At 44.7% G+C, this 18,043-nt stretch overlaps 1 protein-coding gene and 1 long non-coding RNA gene across 2 annotated transcripts in view; one reads left to right on the forward strand and one right to left on the reverse strand.

The window, feature by feature from the left end:
- The window catches only part of angpt4 (angiopoietin 4), a 38,169-nt gene extending 23,451 nt beyond the window's left edge, over nt 1-14,718 (reverse strand). The window contains exon 1 of the mRNA XM_015364996.2: nt 14,045-14,718. Within this exon, the coding sequence (XP_015220482.1) occupies nt 14,045-14,344 (300 nt within the window). The 5' untranslated portion in view covers nt 14,345-14,718. The remainder of the gene's footprint in view (nt 1-14,044) is intronic.
- On the forward strand, nt 1,754-13,069 carry LOC138223287 (uncharacterized). Its single transcript, XR_011181703.1, has 3 exons — nt 1,754-2,040; nt 2,915-3,026; nt 13,017-13,069. It is a non-coding gene; the product is annotated as an uncharacterized lncRNA (long non-coding RNA).
- Nucleotides 14,719-18,043: the final 3,325 nt, after the last annotated feature.

The raw sequence follows: 18,043 nt of genomic DNA on the forward strand, positions 1-18,043 counted from the left end.
AATGTCATTGCTGGGTAGTTTGTTCCATATTTGCTCATGTGGGTAAATAAGGGCCTTTTGTTCTTGGTTTTAAACGCACTTCTGTGTGTTTTGGCTGGTAATCTTATCCCCAGATCGCTGTGAAGTGATGTGACGGGGTGAAGAAATAACAGACTCTGGAATATGTGCCTCCTGCGGTCGTTCACTTGCTGCATACAGCATGTCTGAAATCTTTCTCTTGAAGAAGAAATGATACTCCTGGTCCTGTCTGGTCCTTGACAGGTCCCGGATCTCCCTGCCTGCTGTCCTGTGGCCACCTGGCTGGGGCTCACTTTCACTCCCATATTATTCTGCAATCATGTCAAATTAACAGTGGCAGCGCAAATGACCCATAATGGTGGTAATTCTTCTTCTGGCAGGGGGGTGCGGGGAGCTGAGGGGATATTTCCTTTTGTTTTGCATCCTTTAATGTGATCATTGGGGAGAAGCTGCACTCAGTCTGCGGGCAGCTCTGCTTGTTCCTCTAATCGTTCACAGAAAGTCTGAGAGAGAGCAGCTGACTCAGAGCAGGTGCTGAAGGGAAAATGCGGGCAAAAGTGAAAATCAGCAAAATCTGCAGAGAGCACCTCTGTTTGCAAATCCAGCGCTGTGAAAAAAAGCTTGTTAGATGTGAACATCACACATCGACGGGCTCTGCTGAGGTTGAAATGCTGTACCTGGCTGAGCTCAGCAGAAGGCAGAAGGCCCTTGGGACACACGCTTTGCAAGATTTCTGTATTTTCTTGTAACCTGAGCTCTTGAGCAACGTTCTGTTTTCTGTGATGTTTCAAAGCAACAGATACTATTGCTCAAATGAAAGAAGGAATAGCCCTGATGACAGACAATGACTTACATGTGCTGCCATTCACCAGGCAAGAACTGTGCATTTCATCATTCTAAATGTTTGTTAAGGTATCTGTAATTTGTATTCAACAGCATTAACTGCAATGTGTTGGACTGCCCCACAGATTAATTGATACAGTATATTCTGTTCTTCTATTCTTACTTTCAAATTCTCATTTTTAGTTCATTACATCTTAATTGTTAACACTCATTCATTTTTTAAAAAAAGATATCCGTTTTGTACTTTTTCCAGATGCACGCCTTGTCCTGTTCATTGAACTAAAAAAAAATGTACATGACAATGTTTTCATTCAGGGACTACATAGGGGAGTGATGAGAGGTTTTATTTACACTCAGGAAACCAAAACAAGTTAACCTTCCGGCACTAATCTCCTAATTCTATTATTCAGGAGGACCTCGGCACTTGGAAGGATTCCTTACTGAAAGTATTTCTCTAAATAAACGGAACCGTCACACTTAAATTAAAAAAAAATGTCTATCTTCTGTAGACAAAGAACATTATCCATTTTCAGCCTTATTTAAAACAGGGATGCGTATGTTATTCCTGCTTTTATTTAGCATCTGCCAACCACGCGTGAAGTTTTATTTATTTCACTTTCCGAGAAGTGAATGTGAACAGAAGCTCGATTTTTAATTGGACACTTTTTTGTGAGGGGTACCACCATGGGCTTCTTTGTGTTTTTGTGCTCGATATTACGCGTCTAATTTTAAAAAGCCGTAGGTGTGGGAAACGAGTGGGATGAGACAGAAATAGATTTAGTTCTGTGTTTCGGGGGCTCTGTGCACATTTAGCGTTTCGCTGTCTTAGTTTTCCAGGTTTTTGTCATAAGGTCTGACACAGCTCCACTCTCCATAACAGAGCAGTTGCCCCTCCGTCTCGGTCCGAGACCGGCGAGACTGGGCCAAGAGAGAGGACCGTACTGGTGTTCTAGGGTCCCTGTCGGAGGTCAGACAGCCCCCACCCCTGACCTGCCACTACACCTCCTGCTCCGGCGTCTGATCAGAACCAGGTGGACCCGCCCAACAACAGGGACGCTGCTGAGCCCCTCTCCGCCGGCGATGGCGGCTGACGAGGTGGAGGACATGTTTCCGGTTCCTCCCAGACTCGAGCAACGAGAGCTCAGTCTTCGATGGCATTTACAGTATATGATTGTCCTGGTAAGCGTCCGCACGTATTTGCTCACGCCAACGTTTATCGTTTGTCCAAGTCGATGTTTTGTCAGACAAGGGTGGAAAATTTAAATGGCACTCTTTTGCGTCAGGCGCCTTGTTATTTTTTTTTTGTTAATATGAAACTTAATCAATTTTCCCCCTTAATTTGGGAAAATGTGGTTTGACACTGATTCAAGCTTGTTTTTCCTCATTTGTTGTTCCACTCAAGCATTGAGATTGATAAATCTACAAACTCCCAACAGTCAGACACTGGAACTCAGAAAATAAATTCATACTTATTGTACATGAAACCAAAGTACAGAAACACTCATCACCGGAGTGGCTGTGTAAAAGGAACAGTGAAGGACACAGTGCTGCACTATGACTCACTGGACAGGGCATCCAGCAGAGAAACAGCAGCACAGCGTCTCATCAGTGTCTGCCCTGTGCAGATGTACAGGATGGGGGTCATTGAAATGAGACAATGTCCGAATTGCTAGGGACTTGTGTAGTGGAGGGCTTTCATTAATTACCCTCCATCTAGCAGACTGATGGACTATGAATAGTTCAAACAGACCTCATTCATCAATGCTGTGACATGACTTCCTTCTCCACCTCCTTCTCCTTTGTCTTTGTGCAAATGTGCCAGCGTAGCCTGGCCTGGCAGTGTGGCATGAATCACTGTTCCATAAGGGCCGCTGAAATTGCCAGCACTGTGCTCTCCCAACACGCAGAACAAAACGAGACTCAGCATTTTTGTTAAATCCGAACGACGCAGAGAAATGCTCTTCGAAATGAGTTTAAACTGTTGAGCGGTTAAGCGAATTTTGCACGGAGTTCTGCAGTTTGAGATCTGAGCGGTTGATATCTTTCCCCTTAGGGAGATGAACAGAGTGCCGAATACAAGCCGCTGAAAAGAGCCTCCATCTGGGTTTATAAACCCATTACAAATAAATCAGCACTCGATACAAGCTCCAGAACAGTCTAGCAAGGTAAGAACATTGCATTCCAGCTCCGTGACGTGGTCCTGGATCAAGCCAATTCTGCCTGTAAAGGCTGATATAATCTCTTTCATGTTTATGTTTGCTGAAATTATGCATCTAATCTGTGATTGCTACCATAAGCCTGGAAGTGGGGCATATTTCCTCTGCCTGCTTTAATGACAACATGCGTAAGAGATTTGTACCAGTCCTCTTCCACAGTTGCAACACTTCAATTTAGAACAACCAGCCATTTAAGCAGAAGTGGTTTGGTGTTGAGGACTTTGAAGCTCGGCAGTCCAACAGGCTAGCTGTGAAATGTCTTCTGGAATGCCAACAGTTCCTTTTCTTTCTTCATGCTTGATTGTTTTCTTTTGTTTTTACTTTATTTTACTTCAAGATACTACACAGACATACTTTACCTTATCTATACCAAGTAAGCTGTAGACAATATAGACAGGTATACTAATTGTACTGTAGAGAATTTATTGAAGTGGAATACAGTGTCCAAGCTCAGCAGCACTCATCCAGCCAAGGAGTCCTGCTTCTCAGAACTCCGTGCTCTGCTCACGTGAAATGAGTGTTAATGCAGATCATAAAATAAGCATGAAGGAAAGTGGGAAATCATAATCAATTTATGAAGAAATCCGAAGCTGTCATCCAGTTGAGCATTAGTCCCTCTGAATCAATAGCAGATACAGAGCGAGACAGCGTTTACGATTATTGGCCTCATAAATGTCAAAAATGCTTTATGTTTTCCCTTGACTAGCTGTGATCTGTGATTCTCTTAAAAGCTCTTGGCTTTAGTTGGGGGGGGTGTCTGTCCTGAAAGGGGCAGTAAAAGGAGATTGCAGTGTCCCCGAAGGCTTGTGATCTGGCATCATGCCTGTAGAGTGGGCAAGCAGTCAGCAGAGGGTCCCTGAGGAGCTGGGCACAGTGAGGTTAATGCTGCTGGAGCCTCTCCAGCCCCCAGACTGGCACTGGGATCTCCCCCTTTTCCCAGAGCAAACAAGAGAACTGTGACTGCACTTCTATTCCTCTTCATCTTATTTACACACATCCAACAGTAGAGAGAACTGACTAACTGCCAAGCCTGGCAGATAAGTCATTTTTAATAAAGGACACTTCAACTTTCTAACAGGCTGTGAAAATATGTATTAAGAAAGCAGAATAACTCAAAGTTGTAGTTTGTAATATTTCTATAGACCTGCTTACAAGCATGGCATTTTTTAAAAATGTGTTCTCATGTGCAATAGAAGATTTCACATTGGAGACACCATGAATGATGTCGCAGAATATCTCCATAATTCATTATTTTTGATCTGCATTAAAATAAGTAGAAACATCTGCCAACCAGATCACGCCTAAAATCAGCCGCATACGAGAAAACTACAACCAGGAACCAAAGGGAAAAGCCTCCTGCATGCTGTGATGTCCTAAAATAGCTGATGTTTTGCTCTCATGGCCTTTGTGAGAACATGAGATTTCTTCTGGCTTGAAAACTGACGGCAGACCTCAATGTTATCATAATGTGCTGACACAGGAGATAGAGGCCTTAACTGACATAATTTGCTGTGTAGTTTTGCAACAGTACAAGCAGACACACAGGCAAGGACCCCACTGCCCTGTGTGCTGAGTCAAACCCCACTGCCTGAGCTGGACCCGCAGGACAAAGAGGGCTCGGTACAGCTTGAGTCAGCCTGCCAACACAGAGGACACATCTGACACAGAGATTCCTTCTGCGGTCGGTCAATCTGCAACACACGCTGATTAGGGCAACAGAATCAATTCAGCCTCAGAACTGAGGTGGTGAAGGTCATCCATGCCATCATGAGTGTTCCTTCATGTACGACCTGTCTGTCTGCTCTGTGTGTCTGTTTCTTCACAAAGACTGCAGAGACTGCATTGAGGTGCTCCTGAATCACAGTGTTAAGACAAGAGATTACTGTATTTCAACCTCATCGCAGAACCAAGGAAGAAACAGGAAGCAAGTGATTCTGTTTAAAAAGCAGAGTGCCTCTTATCCAAAGAGAACTGGGAGTGTGTGACAAACTGTGAAAAACACTGCACACCTAGGAATCATTCCGAGTGCCACGGGACTCCAGAAAATCTAAAGCAATTTACACAGAATTAGGAATTTCCTGCTTCATTATTTCATTTCCCACCTGTTTTTTGGTTTACTGAAGCTCTGAGAGTGGAGCAGAAATGAACACGGAGGGGCTGATGGCAGCAGACCGTGAACACATGAAGCGCCGACAGCCCGATCGCTGTGCCTTTGTGGAAAACAAACATTTTCCTGAAATGAAAACTGAAGCACGGACTGTGATGCAGCTTTTCTTAATTAGGACTGACAGGGAGGTCTGTGGTATATTGAGTCTGGGCTTGAAAAAGAAGAAGACGTAAATAAAGACCAATTAATAAAAAAAACAGATTGATGATTGAAGCTGATGTTTAGGAGACAATATACTGTTGTTCCTCAATGTGCGTTTGATCACACACAGAGAGAGGAAGATGTATTTATGAGTGGGAACTTTATGTCTTTCCATATCCATGTCCGGCATGAGGAGAGGCCAAACAGGTACCTCATCAGGAAGGAGAATTCCCCCTTTGTCCTGCAAAGACTGAATATATTTTCAAGCTGCACAGGACATTTGTCCTGAGCCCTGGGCCGACAGTGTTTTATCTGCTCTCAGAGCTCCAGTCTGCGGATGAGCTGGCGAGCGACAGTCTTCCTGCTCCGTCGAGCTCCCGCTCCGCTGAGCCTCCGAGAGCTGGCTGACCTGGGGCACCGGAAGAGCCGGAGAGCAGATTCCTGCGGATCGCCAGAACAAACAAACAGGCTCCGGGATGTTGCAAAAGAGGATTCTCCATGGAAATTGTCAATGAAGGAGGAAGGCAGGGAGCAGAGCGGAACAGATGGCGTGCCTCATTCCGTCCTGTACTGCGGAGGCAGGCAGAGGTCTCGGCTGTTACTGAATTACCAGATGAAAAAGACAGGCGCCCCCCAACTGGATCAACTGGTTAAGGCTCTGGGATCCCGGGTTCGAGCCTAAGCCATATCACTTGCTGACTGTGACTGGGATTCCCCACACAGTGGCGCAAAAATGGCAGAATGCCATCAAGGGTGGGGTAGGATTAGTTGACAGCTCTCTGCACCACAACGCCCCCTGTGGCCCCCCTGGGCTACTGCAGGCAGTGCTGTTAGAGAGGGATTCCCAGTCAGATCAGCCGCCACACTGTGTGCGGTCGAAGGGTTTGTAGCCACTAGCCAAGACATGGAAAGCTGGTTCAAATCAGTTGGGTTTCTAACAAAAAATGGAAATTCTATCCTTAAAAAAGAAAAAAAATCAGAAATAAACAAGGTGTGTGAAACAGCAAATTCCCAAATAATGATAATAATTTTATTTGTATCAGTTGCCTGTGCCAGATTTTTTTTACCCCCTTGCTACCATCTCCTGTCATATCTTAAGCTATGTAGTAAATATGTGAAGCCCTAGTTTCATATTTGTAACCCCTAGTTCAGGCTGTCTTGTTTCAAAGCAGGAGGAACTGAGAAGTGTTTTGCCAGTGGCTGGTGTCATGAAGTAATGTGAAAATGGAACATGGTGGGGGCAGGTTATATGAACCATTTCTCTGTGGTTATTGAGATTTTACTGCTTAAATGTGTAAGCCTCTGAAGAGGCACACTGGGTCTTAAAGTCAGTGTTTATTTGAACTCCCAGTCACTTGGGGGAATCTTAGTGTTGTATAGACAAATCATTTTTGTTTTACAGAAGGAGAAAGGGGAGAGGAATTTTGCAAGCTAACAGTTACACGCTGCACAGACTCTCAAGTAACATTCAAATTCAGGATTAATAAGTAAGGGAAATGTAAGATTTGACATTGGGTCTTAGTGCTTTCCAGTTGTGCTGCAGTGATTTATAATTTCTTGGATTGAGAAAGATGGATGCTCTCATTTTAAATCTCTCTGTAGTTTTTAAAATAATTTCCAACAGAGCACAGCTACAACACCGCGCACGTAATGGGCATGAATCAAAATGCAAGCTCCATTTATCAATCTTAACTGAGCAAACAGTTTAACAAGAAACAGTTCCCCACTGCTCGGTGTGTAAGAAACATGGAGTGCCTCATTGATAGTATTGTTGTTCCTGGAACCACAGGTGGAATTATTTCATCGTCACATGGCTAATCTCATTAGACCCTTTCTTGTAAGCAGCGGTCGTGGCCAATGTTCAATCCCTGATCATGAGCACTGAGCACAGAGCACAGCGCATGCTCACACAGGGCAGACACACACTTCACTGCTCCACTCCTTCAGGAGAGCCTGGCTGCTCCTGGGCCAAGGGGTCTGGGCTGCGTTCACCCCAGTCTCCCCGGTCTCCCGGGGATCAGCCACCAGAGGCTAATTCAGCAACGGAAAGCCACACAGCTCTGGAGCTCTTCAAGAGCACAGCAAGAGACCAAAAATCAGGGATGAGTGAGAGGGAATCATCTATCCACCCACCCTTTATCAGAACACCTGCCGCTCCTGGAGAGGGCCAGCCAAGCCGTAGCCTGTCCGGGAGGAGAGGACGCAAGGGGGCCCATTGCAGGACAGAATCACCCACTCTCTTCCACAAAGCCTTAATTTAGCCTTCCCAGAGTGCTAGGTTGTTTGTATGCAAAAGTATCTACTTACTTGCTTCAAAACGTAGGTTTATATTGGACATCTGGAAACAGGGAGGCCACATGGAGGCCATCTTCATGACCGCTGCTCACAGACCCGAGAGCCAGAAGCTCCTGGAGCTGAGCTGGTCTCCGGGCACAGAGAGCTCTGTCCAGCACTGCCCGGCGCCTGGGAGTGTGGCAGCTGAGAGCCGGCTCGTGGGCAGGAGGGGTGGGACACTGTCCTTTCTCTCTTTCTTTCTGTGTTTCTTTTATGGAAAGCAATTGGAGGAAAATCTCCTTGAGTGGCCTTGTAACCCTCTAAAAGACAAGGTTTCTACTTACAAAACCTCGCTGTCACAAACAGAGGCGTGCTTGGTTTGGACTAATAAATCGATCTAGGGTTTCTTGGGACAGAACTGTCTCCTTGGACAATGGCCCAGCACTGAGGAGTCTCCCTGTTCCAGGGGTAACTCATTCTCTGCATGTGTCCCAGCAGCAGACACACAGACCAGCTCTGACGATTTACACATCCAGACTTTGCCTTGTGAAAACCTCCATTGACCAAATGGCAGCCAAATAGAGTCCCTCCTCAGAGAGCAATGAGAGTTTTATTGCACATCAGTATTCAAGTCTGCAAAACCTCCATAACAAGCAAAGCTAAATAGTCTTTTCATTAAGAATTAAGTCAAAAAGCAAGAACAGTTTTTTGCTGCTTTTAATAACTTATGTTATTAGTGTCTTTTTGTTATTCGGTGGGACTAATGCAGTAAGTGAACTCAGAGATGGCTCAGACTGGTGTGCCAACTTGTGGATTTCCTGTGTTTACTTGGGACACCAAGTCATTTTCAGGAACAATTTCTGTCTTCTGTGTGTTGATTTAAACCAACAGCCTGAAACATTAGCTCCTTTCATTTCCAATGCCTTTATTTACAATAACACAAAGAGTCCTGCCTTGCTGCGTGGAGCCAATATTGTCTTTCCTCCCCTGACACACCGTTAATGAGCCCTGGCTCAGAGCTCATGGAAAACTGGGCGCTGTGAAAAAGTACACCTGATATCCCATAAATTGTAAACAGCTTTCAAATAGGTTTAGACAAGAGAAAAAAACATAAATAAAAAGAACTTTCCGAAATGTATTGTTTGCCTGTGATCTTGTGTAATGTTTAAATTCATGCATTCATCATGCCTTGCAATCTGCAGCTCTCTGGCACAACAAGAGGATTTTGTGCTACCAAATCAAAGACTCTTTTACCAGATTCTGGACTGGCCAGAGGTCACTCCAGGGAAAGACAGTCTAATCAATGCGCATGAGGCGCCAGTGTGGTAAAACAGAATCAGGAAAACAAGAACATTTCAATTGCTTTTGCCAGGCAATGGTGCCATATTTTCAGGAACCTGACACATGAGTTCCTGATAACAAGAAATGATAGATGGAGGACAGTGCTCTCCCATTTTGGAAGCACATGCAGTCCTTTCACATAGGCCTCCGCTAGTAAGTGATTGATGCACTGCAGAACGATATATCTTGACCTCTCTACTGGGGGGAATGAACAGTGACTCAGCCCCTCAGCAACAGGACTGCCTGCTTGTCAGCTCCTGGAGAGACCATGGCAGCCACACAGTTTAAATTGAACAAAGGGGAACATCTTTTCATTGCAGTGATGTGAGCTCACACTGTATTCACTGTTCAGCAGGGCTTTCAGGAGCTCAGGAACAATTTCAGTCCCATGAACATCAGGCAAAGCTTATTTAACAGACTGGGCATTGTATCCAGAGCGTGAAAGAGGAGATGGTGCCCTTGTCAGCCTCCAGTGAGAATATTCTTCGGACTCTGTCAATAGTGCGTTTTTAATTATTAATAGTATTTTGCACTTTCCTCCTTGATCCTTACCATACCAGAATATTACTGTTCTTTGTTTGATTATAATTAATTTAATGTTATCACAGTATTATATAATAAATGTGCAAAGCAGATAAAGGCACTGGATCTGGTTTTAGCTTCAGTTGTGTGTCCTATTTTTTCATATAACCTGTCAGTCCAATAGCCTGTCACTGAAACACTTTCAGCCCCCTGGTCTGAGTGAACCTCAACCAGTCAGCTGTCAGAAAAATGGATACGTATTTGGACCAACTCACCATTGGAAAGATGTTGATTTTGAAGTAATGTAACACAATGTTTTTCTTATACACCATGCGGAAGATACCTTTTAATTAAAAAAATGTTTTGATCCCTGGAATTGAGTACTAAACTTAAACGTTCTCCCTTTTCCTGAAGACTCTGTGACACACAGAAAGTGACCGTGCTGAGATGTATCCTGGTTTCCTCGCCCTGGGGCTGTCTCTGTATTTATCAAGGCAAGGGGGTGTGATATTTATTGAAAGATAAATTCTTCAGAGAGATGTTACTTTTTAATCTTCTGGGTCAAGGGTTAGGTTTCTGATCCTTATTTTTGTTACAGCGGCATTATTAGTTTATCTGGAGGTGAATCTTTTGTTTTTGTTCCAAGGAATCCCAAACATCCCGTGTCAGCTGCCGGGTTACTTATCTCCAGCCCCTCAGCCCACCGCCGGCGCAGCTCGGTCAGCGGGGCTGCGCGGGGTCTGTCACCCCACTCTGAGCGCCCCGCACACCGCCAGGCAGTACCTGGAAAGATCTGCCGGGTTCGTCCACAGGAGTCTGGCATGACCTCGCTGGGAGTTGTGTTTTTAGCCCGCCGTCGTGAACGGAGAAGTTCTGATGCACTGTGGGAGCGCGGCACCCTTCCCCCTCACCCTCACCAGAGGGGGAGTGGCGGTTGTGTAGCACGCCTGTCTGTCACAGCTTGTGCCCCATTGAAACCCGCCTGAAGTCTTAACTTCACAGATCTCAACCTCGTCTGGCAGCTGCAATTTGTCTTTGTTCTTACGCACATGATACCGTTCACAAAAAAAGTTGCAGGTCCCAGGACTGAAACACAGGAGACTCTGTGGGCAGCTAGACCTTCCCAATCCCACAGGCAGGAGGCAGGTCAGCACAGTGCAAAACACACAGGGGTAGTTCAAAGAGCAGCGTCTTCGGACCTCCAGTGACGCCAGTAATTAGATCAGTTGAGCACCGAGACCTCACTAGGACTTTTTTAAACTAATTAACAAAGACACAAACATACACAATCTCTTAACTGTGTTGCTTTTTAATTATTGCATAACCCCTGCAATCTGGAAACTTCAGCTGTTTCTCCGTGCCCCCGCTCACCGCACTGACCGCTGCACCTACAGGGGCGGGATGAGGGCATGCCGATGGAATCGGATCGTGCCCGTTCGTCTCTCGGCACACTCCAGAGAGACCTCGGCACCCCAGCCCTGGTCCTGCACTTCCAAAGCAGCCAGAGTCTCTCCCCTTCTCAACAGAATTCCCTTCAAATCCCAGAAGAGGGGTGGAGGGAAAACAAACAGTCGGGAGACATAACTCATGAACAGTGGCTCAGGAATGTTCTTCCATGCATGAATATTAAGAAAACGTTCAGTACAAGAAGCCTGGGGCTCATCCAAGGAATTTTACAAGGTTTTCAGAACAACTGAAAATCTACTGTCGAATCAATGTCTCTCTCCACTTGTTTTGTTAAAGATAGAACAACAACATTTTTCTTAATAAGGGTAATTAGTTTCCCCATTAAACAAAATGCATACCACAGCATGCTCATGCTCTGTCCTGTGTAAGGCTGCTTTGTGGTATAATAACAGGGAATTAACGACACCTAAGGGATAAGGAGAAGCTCAGCTCTTTGCTTATCCTCTATCGCAGCAATTTAATGTATAGCTTCATAAACCGCACTCCTTAAAGCATTTGATACTCTGACAGCCTTATGGCAAAAACAGCTGGAATCTCCCTTTTCTCTTACATAACCAATAAGACTCTGTTGGTAAACCAATGAACTCTTAACTGGGCTCCCAGAAAGGTAATATATTAACCTTATTTTAACTTGACTTGATTAGAAAAAAACTTAAATTTACTTAGGGTCTGCAAACCAGTTCAACCTTTTATACGTACAATAATATATACAGTATACTATATACTGGATGAGGTTTCCTTGAGACCAATAGAAAATAGTGTTATTACATATTAATGCTACATATTAATAATGTATTTAAAATAATTGTGTTATACTGTTAGCAAGACACACATCTTTGTTCCTTAAACTACACATTTAGAAGCAACAGTGTTCTGTATAAATAATCCAAATGTAAGAAAGTGACATGTGTCTCTTCTGTGGTACAGCTCTGCTCTTTGCTAGCCAAAGACAGGGGATTTGCCGTCTTTAAAGAGCACAGTGACTGACTGGGCTGCCCTGGAGCTGGGAGCTGGAGCCTGGGCAGCGCGTGAGCAGTGCAGCAGTAAAGACAGACCTGGCACAGACTGCTGCCACACACACCCAGCCTGCAGGAAAGGCAGCTGATGTTATGAAAGTGACATTTTAAGGAAATAAAAATTTCTTAATTGCACAGGCATCCAAGTCTCATTAGCAGGGCGCTGTGGTCCTGGTAGGGGCTGTAAAGACAGATGTACTAACTACTGCAACAAGAGCATCCAGGAGAGTGCATATGAGTGCATTTCTCCTGTAGCCAAGATGGTCTTGTGTTTTTCTGTTAGGATTAAAGTGGTAGCTGATGGTCCCCACATTTCCCGTTGTGATAATGATTCTTATTATACTGTTAACTCAGTTCTTAGGTGCGTTTTCATTCCTCAACTAAATGCAACCAGATGGACATTGAAACAGAGTTCAGGTTCCGGTCTGGCCTTTTACTGTATTGCACAATATTTGTTTAGGTAATAAAGTAAAAGTCTGGTGCTCTGGAATGTGCTCTTTGGTGATCTGAGCAATCCAGCCTAATTAACAATGGAGAGCTGTAGCTGTGTTTGATTTATGGGTACATGGTGTCTAATCCTTTTTTCATTTCAGAAAGTGAACCAATGCTATTTAAATATAACAGGCGACAGCACAGAAATCAATCAGTTCATCTGAATGGCAGAAAAGAGTGATTCCTCGTCTTTGCTGTGTTTCAACATGTCCTTATGCACATCCCTTACAAAACAGGGATGCACTGGCACTAGCTCTGCAGGGCTCCTCGGGGGTAGAAGATCCACAAGAAAGTCTTGAGCGGGTGAACTGGTCAGCCTGTGTGATTGTGCAGCTGCCCCCTTGTCACTGTGGCACAGAGGATCTCAATGGGCCACTGCAGCCCCTGATGGTACAAACCAGCTGAGGCTTCTTTGATCTGGAGCAGTCACAGAACTTCAAATAAGCAGAACTTCAGATAACATCCTATTTATCCTTTTAAAAACTTTTAATTTTTCCCCCTTTCTCTTCCCTTTTAAAGGAATGAAGAGGACATGTAAACACGTTACTCTGCAGAAGACTGCTGTCAGATACCAGGTTAGTGTTCCAGCACATTAGAGAGAAGCCCAGCGCTGTTCCTGCTTGCCAGTGAGGGCCTCTTTTACCCCCTGTCATTCAGCAGCACTCTAAACAAGTGAACACAGTACGTGCGCAGCTCAGCTCTCCAACCTCATTTCTTCACTCCTGCATGAAAGAGCTCTCTATTTTTAAAATGTAAAGTTAAAATGAGATATAAGCTAAGGTTTTCTGTGGTTCCAAGAAAATATATTTCCAGATATATAAACCCTGACTTACACATTGAAATATACACTGACAGGCCAAAACTCTTGTGTTGTACTGCTATTGCCTCTCAGTATATAAGGTTTAAAAGGAAATTGTTTGATTTGCTCTGAAAGGAATTTGTCTGGAAGAGAAAAAAGAAAGGCAAACCTCTGAGCCATCTGTATGAATGGCTCTGGGCCCCAAACAACACACTGACAGGCAGGCAGGTGTGTCTCTGCACAGCTGACTCACTACCAGTCCTACACAGCACAGCCACTGACCCTCCACAGCCACGGCTCAGTGTGACCTGAACTCTGTTCTTGAACCGTGGCAGAGGGGACCCTGCAGGGCAGAGCTTTCTACTTGGGAGGCATTGTGGACCACTGGAGAGCCCCCCTACCTGCCTCAGCCTGCACACACAGACACACAGCTCTCGTTCCTGCTCTCCCTTCCTAACATCAGGACAAGCCTCCCACAGTGAAGAGGTGCCGCTGTCAAGAGCACATGCTACACGCTCGGTCTAATGCCCATTTTAACCCCACACTGACAACAAAGGACATTTTAAAATCTGAGCATGCCTGAATTTCTTTTCCCTTCACAGAAGGCTGGACAACTGCAGTCATGCAGCATGCAAACTCAAACTCAGCAAACCCCTTCCACCATCTCTGGAGGGGTCAGCTTTTACAGGATAGAGTCCCGACCCTCGTGCTCGCTCAGACACTCCCCCCCTCCCGGGTCGGGCCTTACCTTCTGCAGCCACTGTGTGTTGTTCTCCATGGCACTCTCCAGGTGCTGCAGCTTCTGCACCGACCACTCGTTTTCCGCTGGGGGGGCGTCTCTCTGAACCACGTTGATGTTGCCATACAGGTCCGGAGCCCCGCGGCAGCTGTCTGCCTCAGGCAGGATGAAGGTGTAGCTGCAGTGGCCGTGCTGGACCCTGTGGAGCCGTCTGCGCCCCTCGGCTCCACGCCGCTGGCCCCCACCTCCGGCCGAGCCTCCGGCCACACTGACCACCAGCAGCCCCAGTCCCAACACGCTCAGCTGCATCGCTGCTCTGCTCAGCTGCGTCTCCGGGGCTGACTGCAGTGTCTAGGTGTCCTTCATCTGCAGAGGGTCTGCAATACAAGATTCTGCATGCTTTCAGGTCCCAAGCTATTCAGATCTCTTTTTGCTCTCTCCTTTTTGTTAAAAACTAAAAACGATTTTATTTTTAGCAAAAACTTTTTGCTAAAAACTCCTTATAATTTTCTTTCTTTAGCACAGTGTTTAAGCCTGAGACCTTTCTCTCCGGGGATGGAGTGTCTCTCTAAGTCTCCCTGGCCCGAATCCGTGTGTGAGAGCCAGACTGAGCAGAGTCTACAGTGACCCATGGGTAGCCACAGAGAAGGATCTGAAATTCTGAGTCCCTCTGTCTTCACCAAAAAAACCCCACTTCCCTCCCATCCCACTCCAGTGGGTCGAGTTTCACAGATGACCAAAATGAAAAAGCACTGCCCCCTTATCAGGAGGGCGGGGAAATCTGCTATCAGCCCTCTCTGTCCATCGCAGGGTCAGGAGCAGACAGCCCGCTTTCCTGCTTTCCACTGTGTTTCCTTACCTTGTATAAAACAAAATAAGCTTATCAAGCTGATGAAGCACAGATGTAGTGAAAGAAAGATGCAGAAAACAAAAAAAAAACAAAGGAGACATGAAAGAAATGAGCTGGTATTGCTTATAAAATCCACAGTAACATGTCGGAAAAGTTTTTCTTCTGAGCCAGACAGAATTTGATTTTGATTTGTCCCTGTCATGCCTTGTTCTGAGAGATTTTCAGTTCATTATGTTGGCTGTTTAGTCAGTTATTTACATGGAAGCTTCTTTTTAATGCTAATAGAGCTCTAGTTTGGCCCCTGTCATGGCATCTTTTACATGCTCATTTTTAACAAAGCCCCTGTTAAAGCTTATCGAGTTTTCACTTCAGATGAGTGATCCAGTTTTCTAAAACTGCTCGAGCTAATCATGTCAAATGTAATGAAGACATGATCACATAGAGCACCTGCAAAAAAAACAAATGATAGCTTTAAAAGAAGGAGGGTAAACACAGGCTTCCTTGAGGCACTCAAATTGGAGTTTTAAGCAGCGGGTCTTTGTAGACACTGAAACATGCGAACTGAAAGATGACTGAATGAAACAGGAGGAGAACACAGTGCAGGTGATCCTGAGATCACTGAGCTACTAACCAACAAACTAGAAGGGCCCATCTCCTATATCTCTAGCCTGTTATTGTGTGTCCTTACCACAAACAAAGACCTGTTCTTCTCTCATTTTCCTGCTGTTGATGCTGCCTGTGTAACGGGCTTGATAGCTCAGATAAGACCTGCTACTTTTGTCCTTGAGCCTATTCCTACAATCCTCCTGAAAACTAAACTACTTCTCTGCTTTTCGTCCGTTTGTTACTGACATGGCCTTAGTCTTGTAGGCTTGTACTCATTTGTTTTATTTCCAACATGCATTTTGTAACAAGTTCTGGAATTTCTGGAACAAGTTAAATTACAGTTGATGTCTCTAAACCTTTCCTGTCAGAGCTTAAACAGAGCTGCAGCACTGAAACCCCTGTTAAGCCATACGTGGCTTCTGACTCTGGGTCCCTTAGTACCCTCCTGCTCCTGGACTGTAGGTGTCATTTACAGCATTCTGCTAGGCAACGTGGAAAACTGGGATCACTGGCTCTGCCCTTCATTGATTTGGCTTCTATTTGATTGTTTTACATCCCCTCTGTGCTCTAGGTGTTCCCAGGGTCCTGCTCCAGGTCCTGTACTGATAGGATCCACATGGTGCCTCTTAGTCAGATTGTTTGACATCATGAACTTGGGTTTCACTGCTAATCTGATGACACCCAGGTTTATTTGAAGACCAAATCAGATCTCAATTCCCTCACCTTACAGGTGCCTGTCTTATATGGGGATCTGAATCACAAGAGTCACAAGATTCATTGTTGGCAAACAAGGGATATGAATGAGCAGGAGGAGGAACTAAATAACTAACAGACATAATCAACTGACATACAGCAAATTTGTATTTTACAAAACAAATCCCCATCTATTGTAAATATTGTAAGTGATGTCCTTTATCTCACCTGTAATGTTCTAATCAGGAGAGTGAGTCTTTTGGGTTGTTGGTGCTACAGAGCTTCTGAACAAGTGGATCTGTAATTGCCCAGATCTGAACAATTGGGAAGAACATTGTGTGTTTAAATGTGCTGTGATTGGCTTAATCTGAAGAAGTGGGAGGAACCTTGTGTGGTTAAATGTGCTGTAATTGGCTGAACCTTAACAAGTTAATAGTTAAGTGGAACTAGTTAGTTGTTTAGTAGATGATGTTAGTAGTTAATGGGTTTTCAACAGTCAGTTGGTGGTGTAAACCTTGGCAGAAGATGCTTGTTATTTAGAGGCTACCTGTAAAATGAGTGTTGATTTTGATGTGTGATTCTACAATGCTTGATATACAGGGGGAGACCAAGTGATTTCGATAATATACAACCATATTTTACCATTGTGAAAGCAATCCTATTTAATCTTTTACCATGAATACCCAGGCCTTTCACAGCTGGTGCTTGCTCCCAGCTCAGGACCAGCTGGGTTTGGGTGGACAGATACTGTAGGCAGACAGAGCCAGTTGGCAACGTTGGTGCTTCAAAGACAGATACTGTACCAGGGGCTCGTCTGATACTGCATTGATACAGATGGAATAATTATTGATGCATTTAATAAAAATTGGCAAGCACTGCTGTGAAGGTTTATATTAAGACAGCGTCCAGCCTGGTGCTGTGGTGGAAGCTGTGTTTGGCTGAATGGCCCAATATCCTTGTATATCACCCTGAGTCTGAGACAGAGACGCAGAGCTCCGAGCTGCAGTGTGCTGGGAGCCTGAGTCACTGCTCATTTCATTGCCAGCTTCAGTTAAAAGAAACATGCTTTAATTGTCTTTCTGACTAATCTCCAAACCGCTTCATTCATTTGGCTTGTTCATTGAGCTTGAGCCCTCTGTGTCTACAAGGGACCTTCTATCCCCAGATTGCAACACTGCCATTATCAGTTCGCTTCTTTCCAGTTCACATCACTGGAGAGATACTGTCCAAGAGGAAGGAAAACACGAAACACTGATTGCATTTCGGAAAATTAATCTTAGTAAGCAAAAGGTTAAGGCACAAGAATGCTACTTTTTTGAGACAGAAATCTTTCTAGGATGGCTGCTTCATCCCGGATTCCCAGCAGCATACTTCAAAAAACTCCTCACAGATGCGATGGGAATTCTGGGATGTTAAGAAGAAGACAGATGCTGACCTTTGCTGCTGCAGGCCTGGGCAGAGGCTGGCAGATGTCAGGCTGAAGACTAATATTCAGAGATTATCTGTCGGTTTGCTCATTCAGGGACAGAAAATTAATAGCCTGCAAAAAGGTACAGTAGCTGCTGAAAGGCTGCCTGACTTGCATTTGTTTCATTTTTATGCGTGACTTACAAAGCAATTTTGTATTGTTTAAAAATATAATTTACCTCCTTTCCTAATTAAAACCTCAAAGTTGTGATTTTATTTAAAGTACATTTAACCTCAGTTCCTAACGTTTCCCCTTTGATATTGCAAAATATATTTTTTAAACATTCCAGAAGTATTTTAAATAACAGTATTAAATAACAATGTTCCAGTAGTATTTTAAGGAAGTACCCTAGCCCTCTCCCTGTTCTGATCCCCCTCATCAGCAGCTGTTA

Source organism: Lepisosteus oculatus, chromosome 16 (genome assembly GCF_040954835.1).
Source record: "Lepisosteus oculatus isolate fLepOcu1 chromosome 16, fLepOcu1.hap2, whole genome shotgun sequence".
In the NCBI taxonomy this organism is placed as follows: domain Eukaryota; kingdom Metazoa; phylum Chordata; class Actinopteri; order Semionotiformes; family Lepisosteidae; genus Lepisosteus; species Lepisosteus oculatus.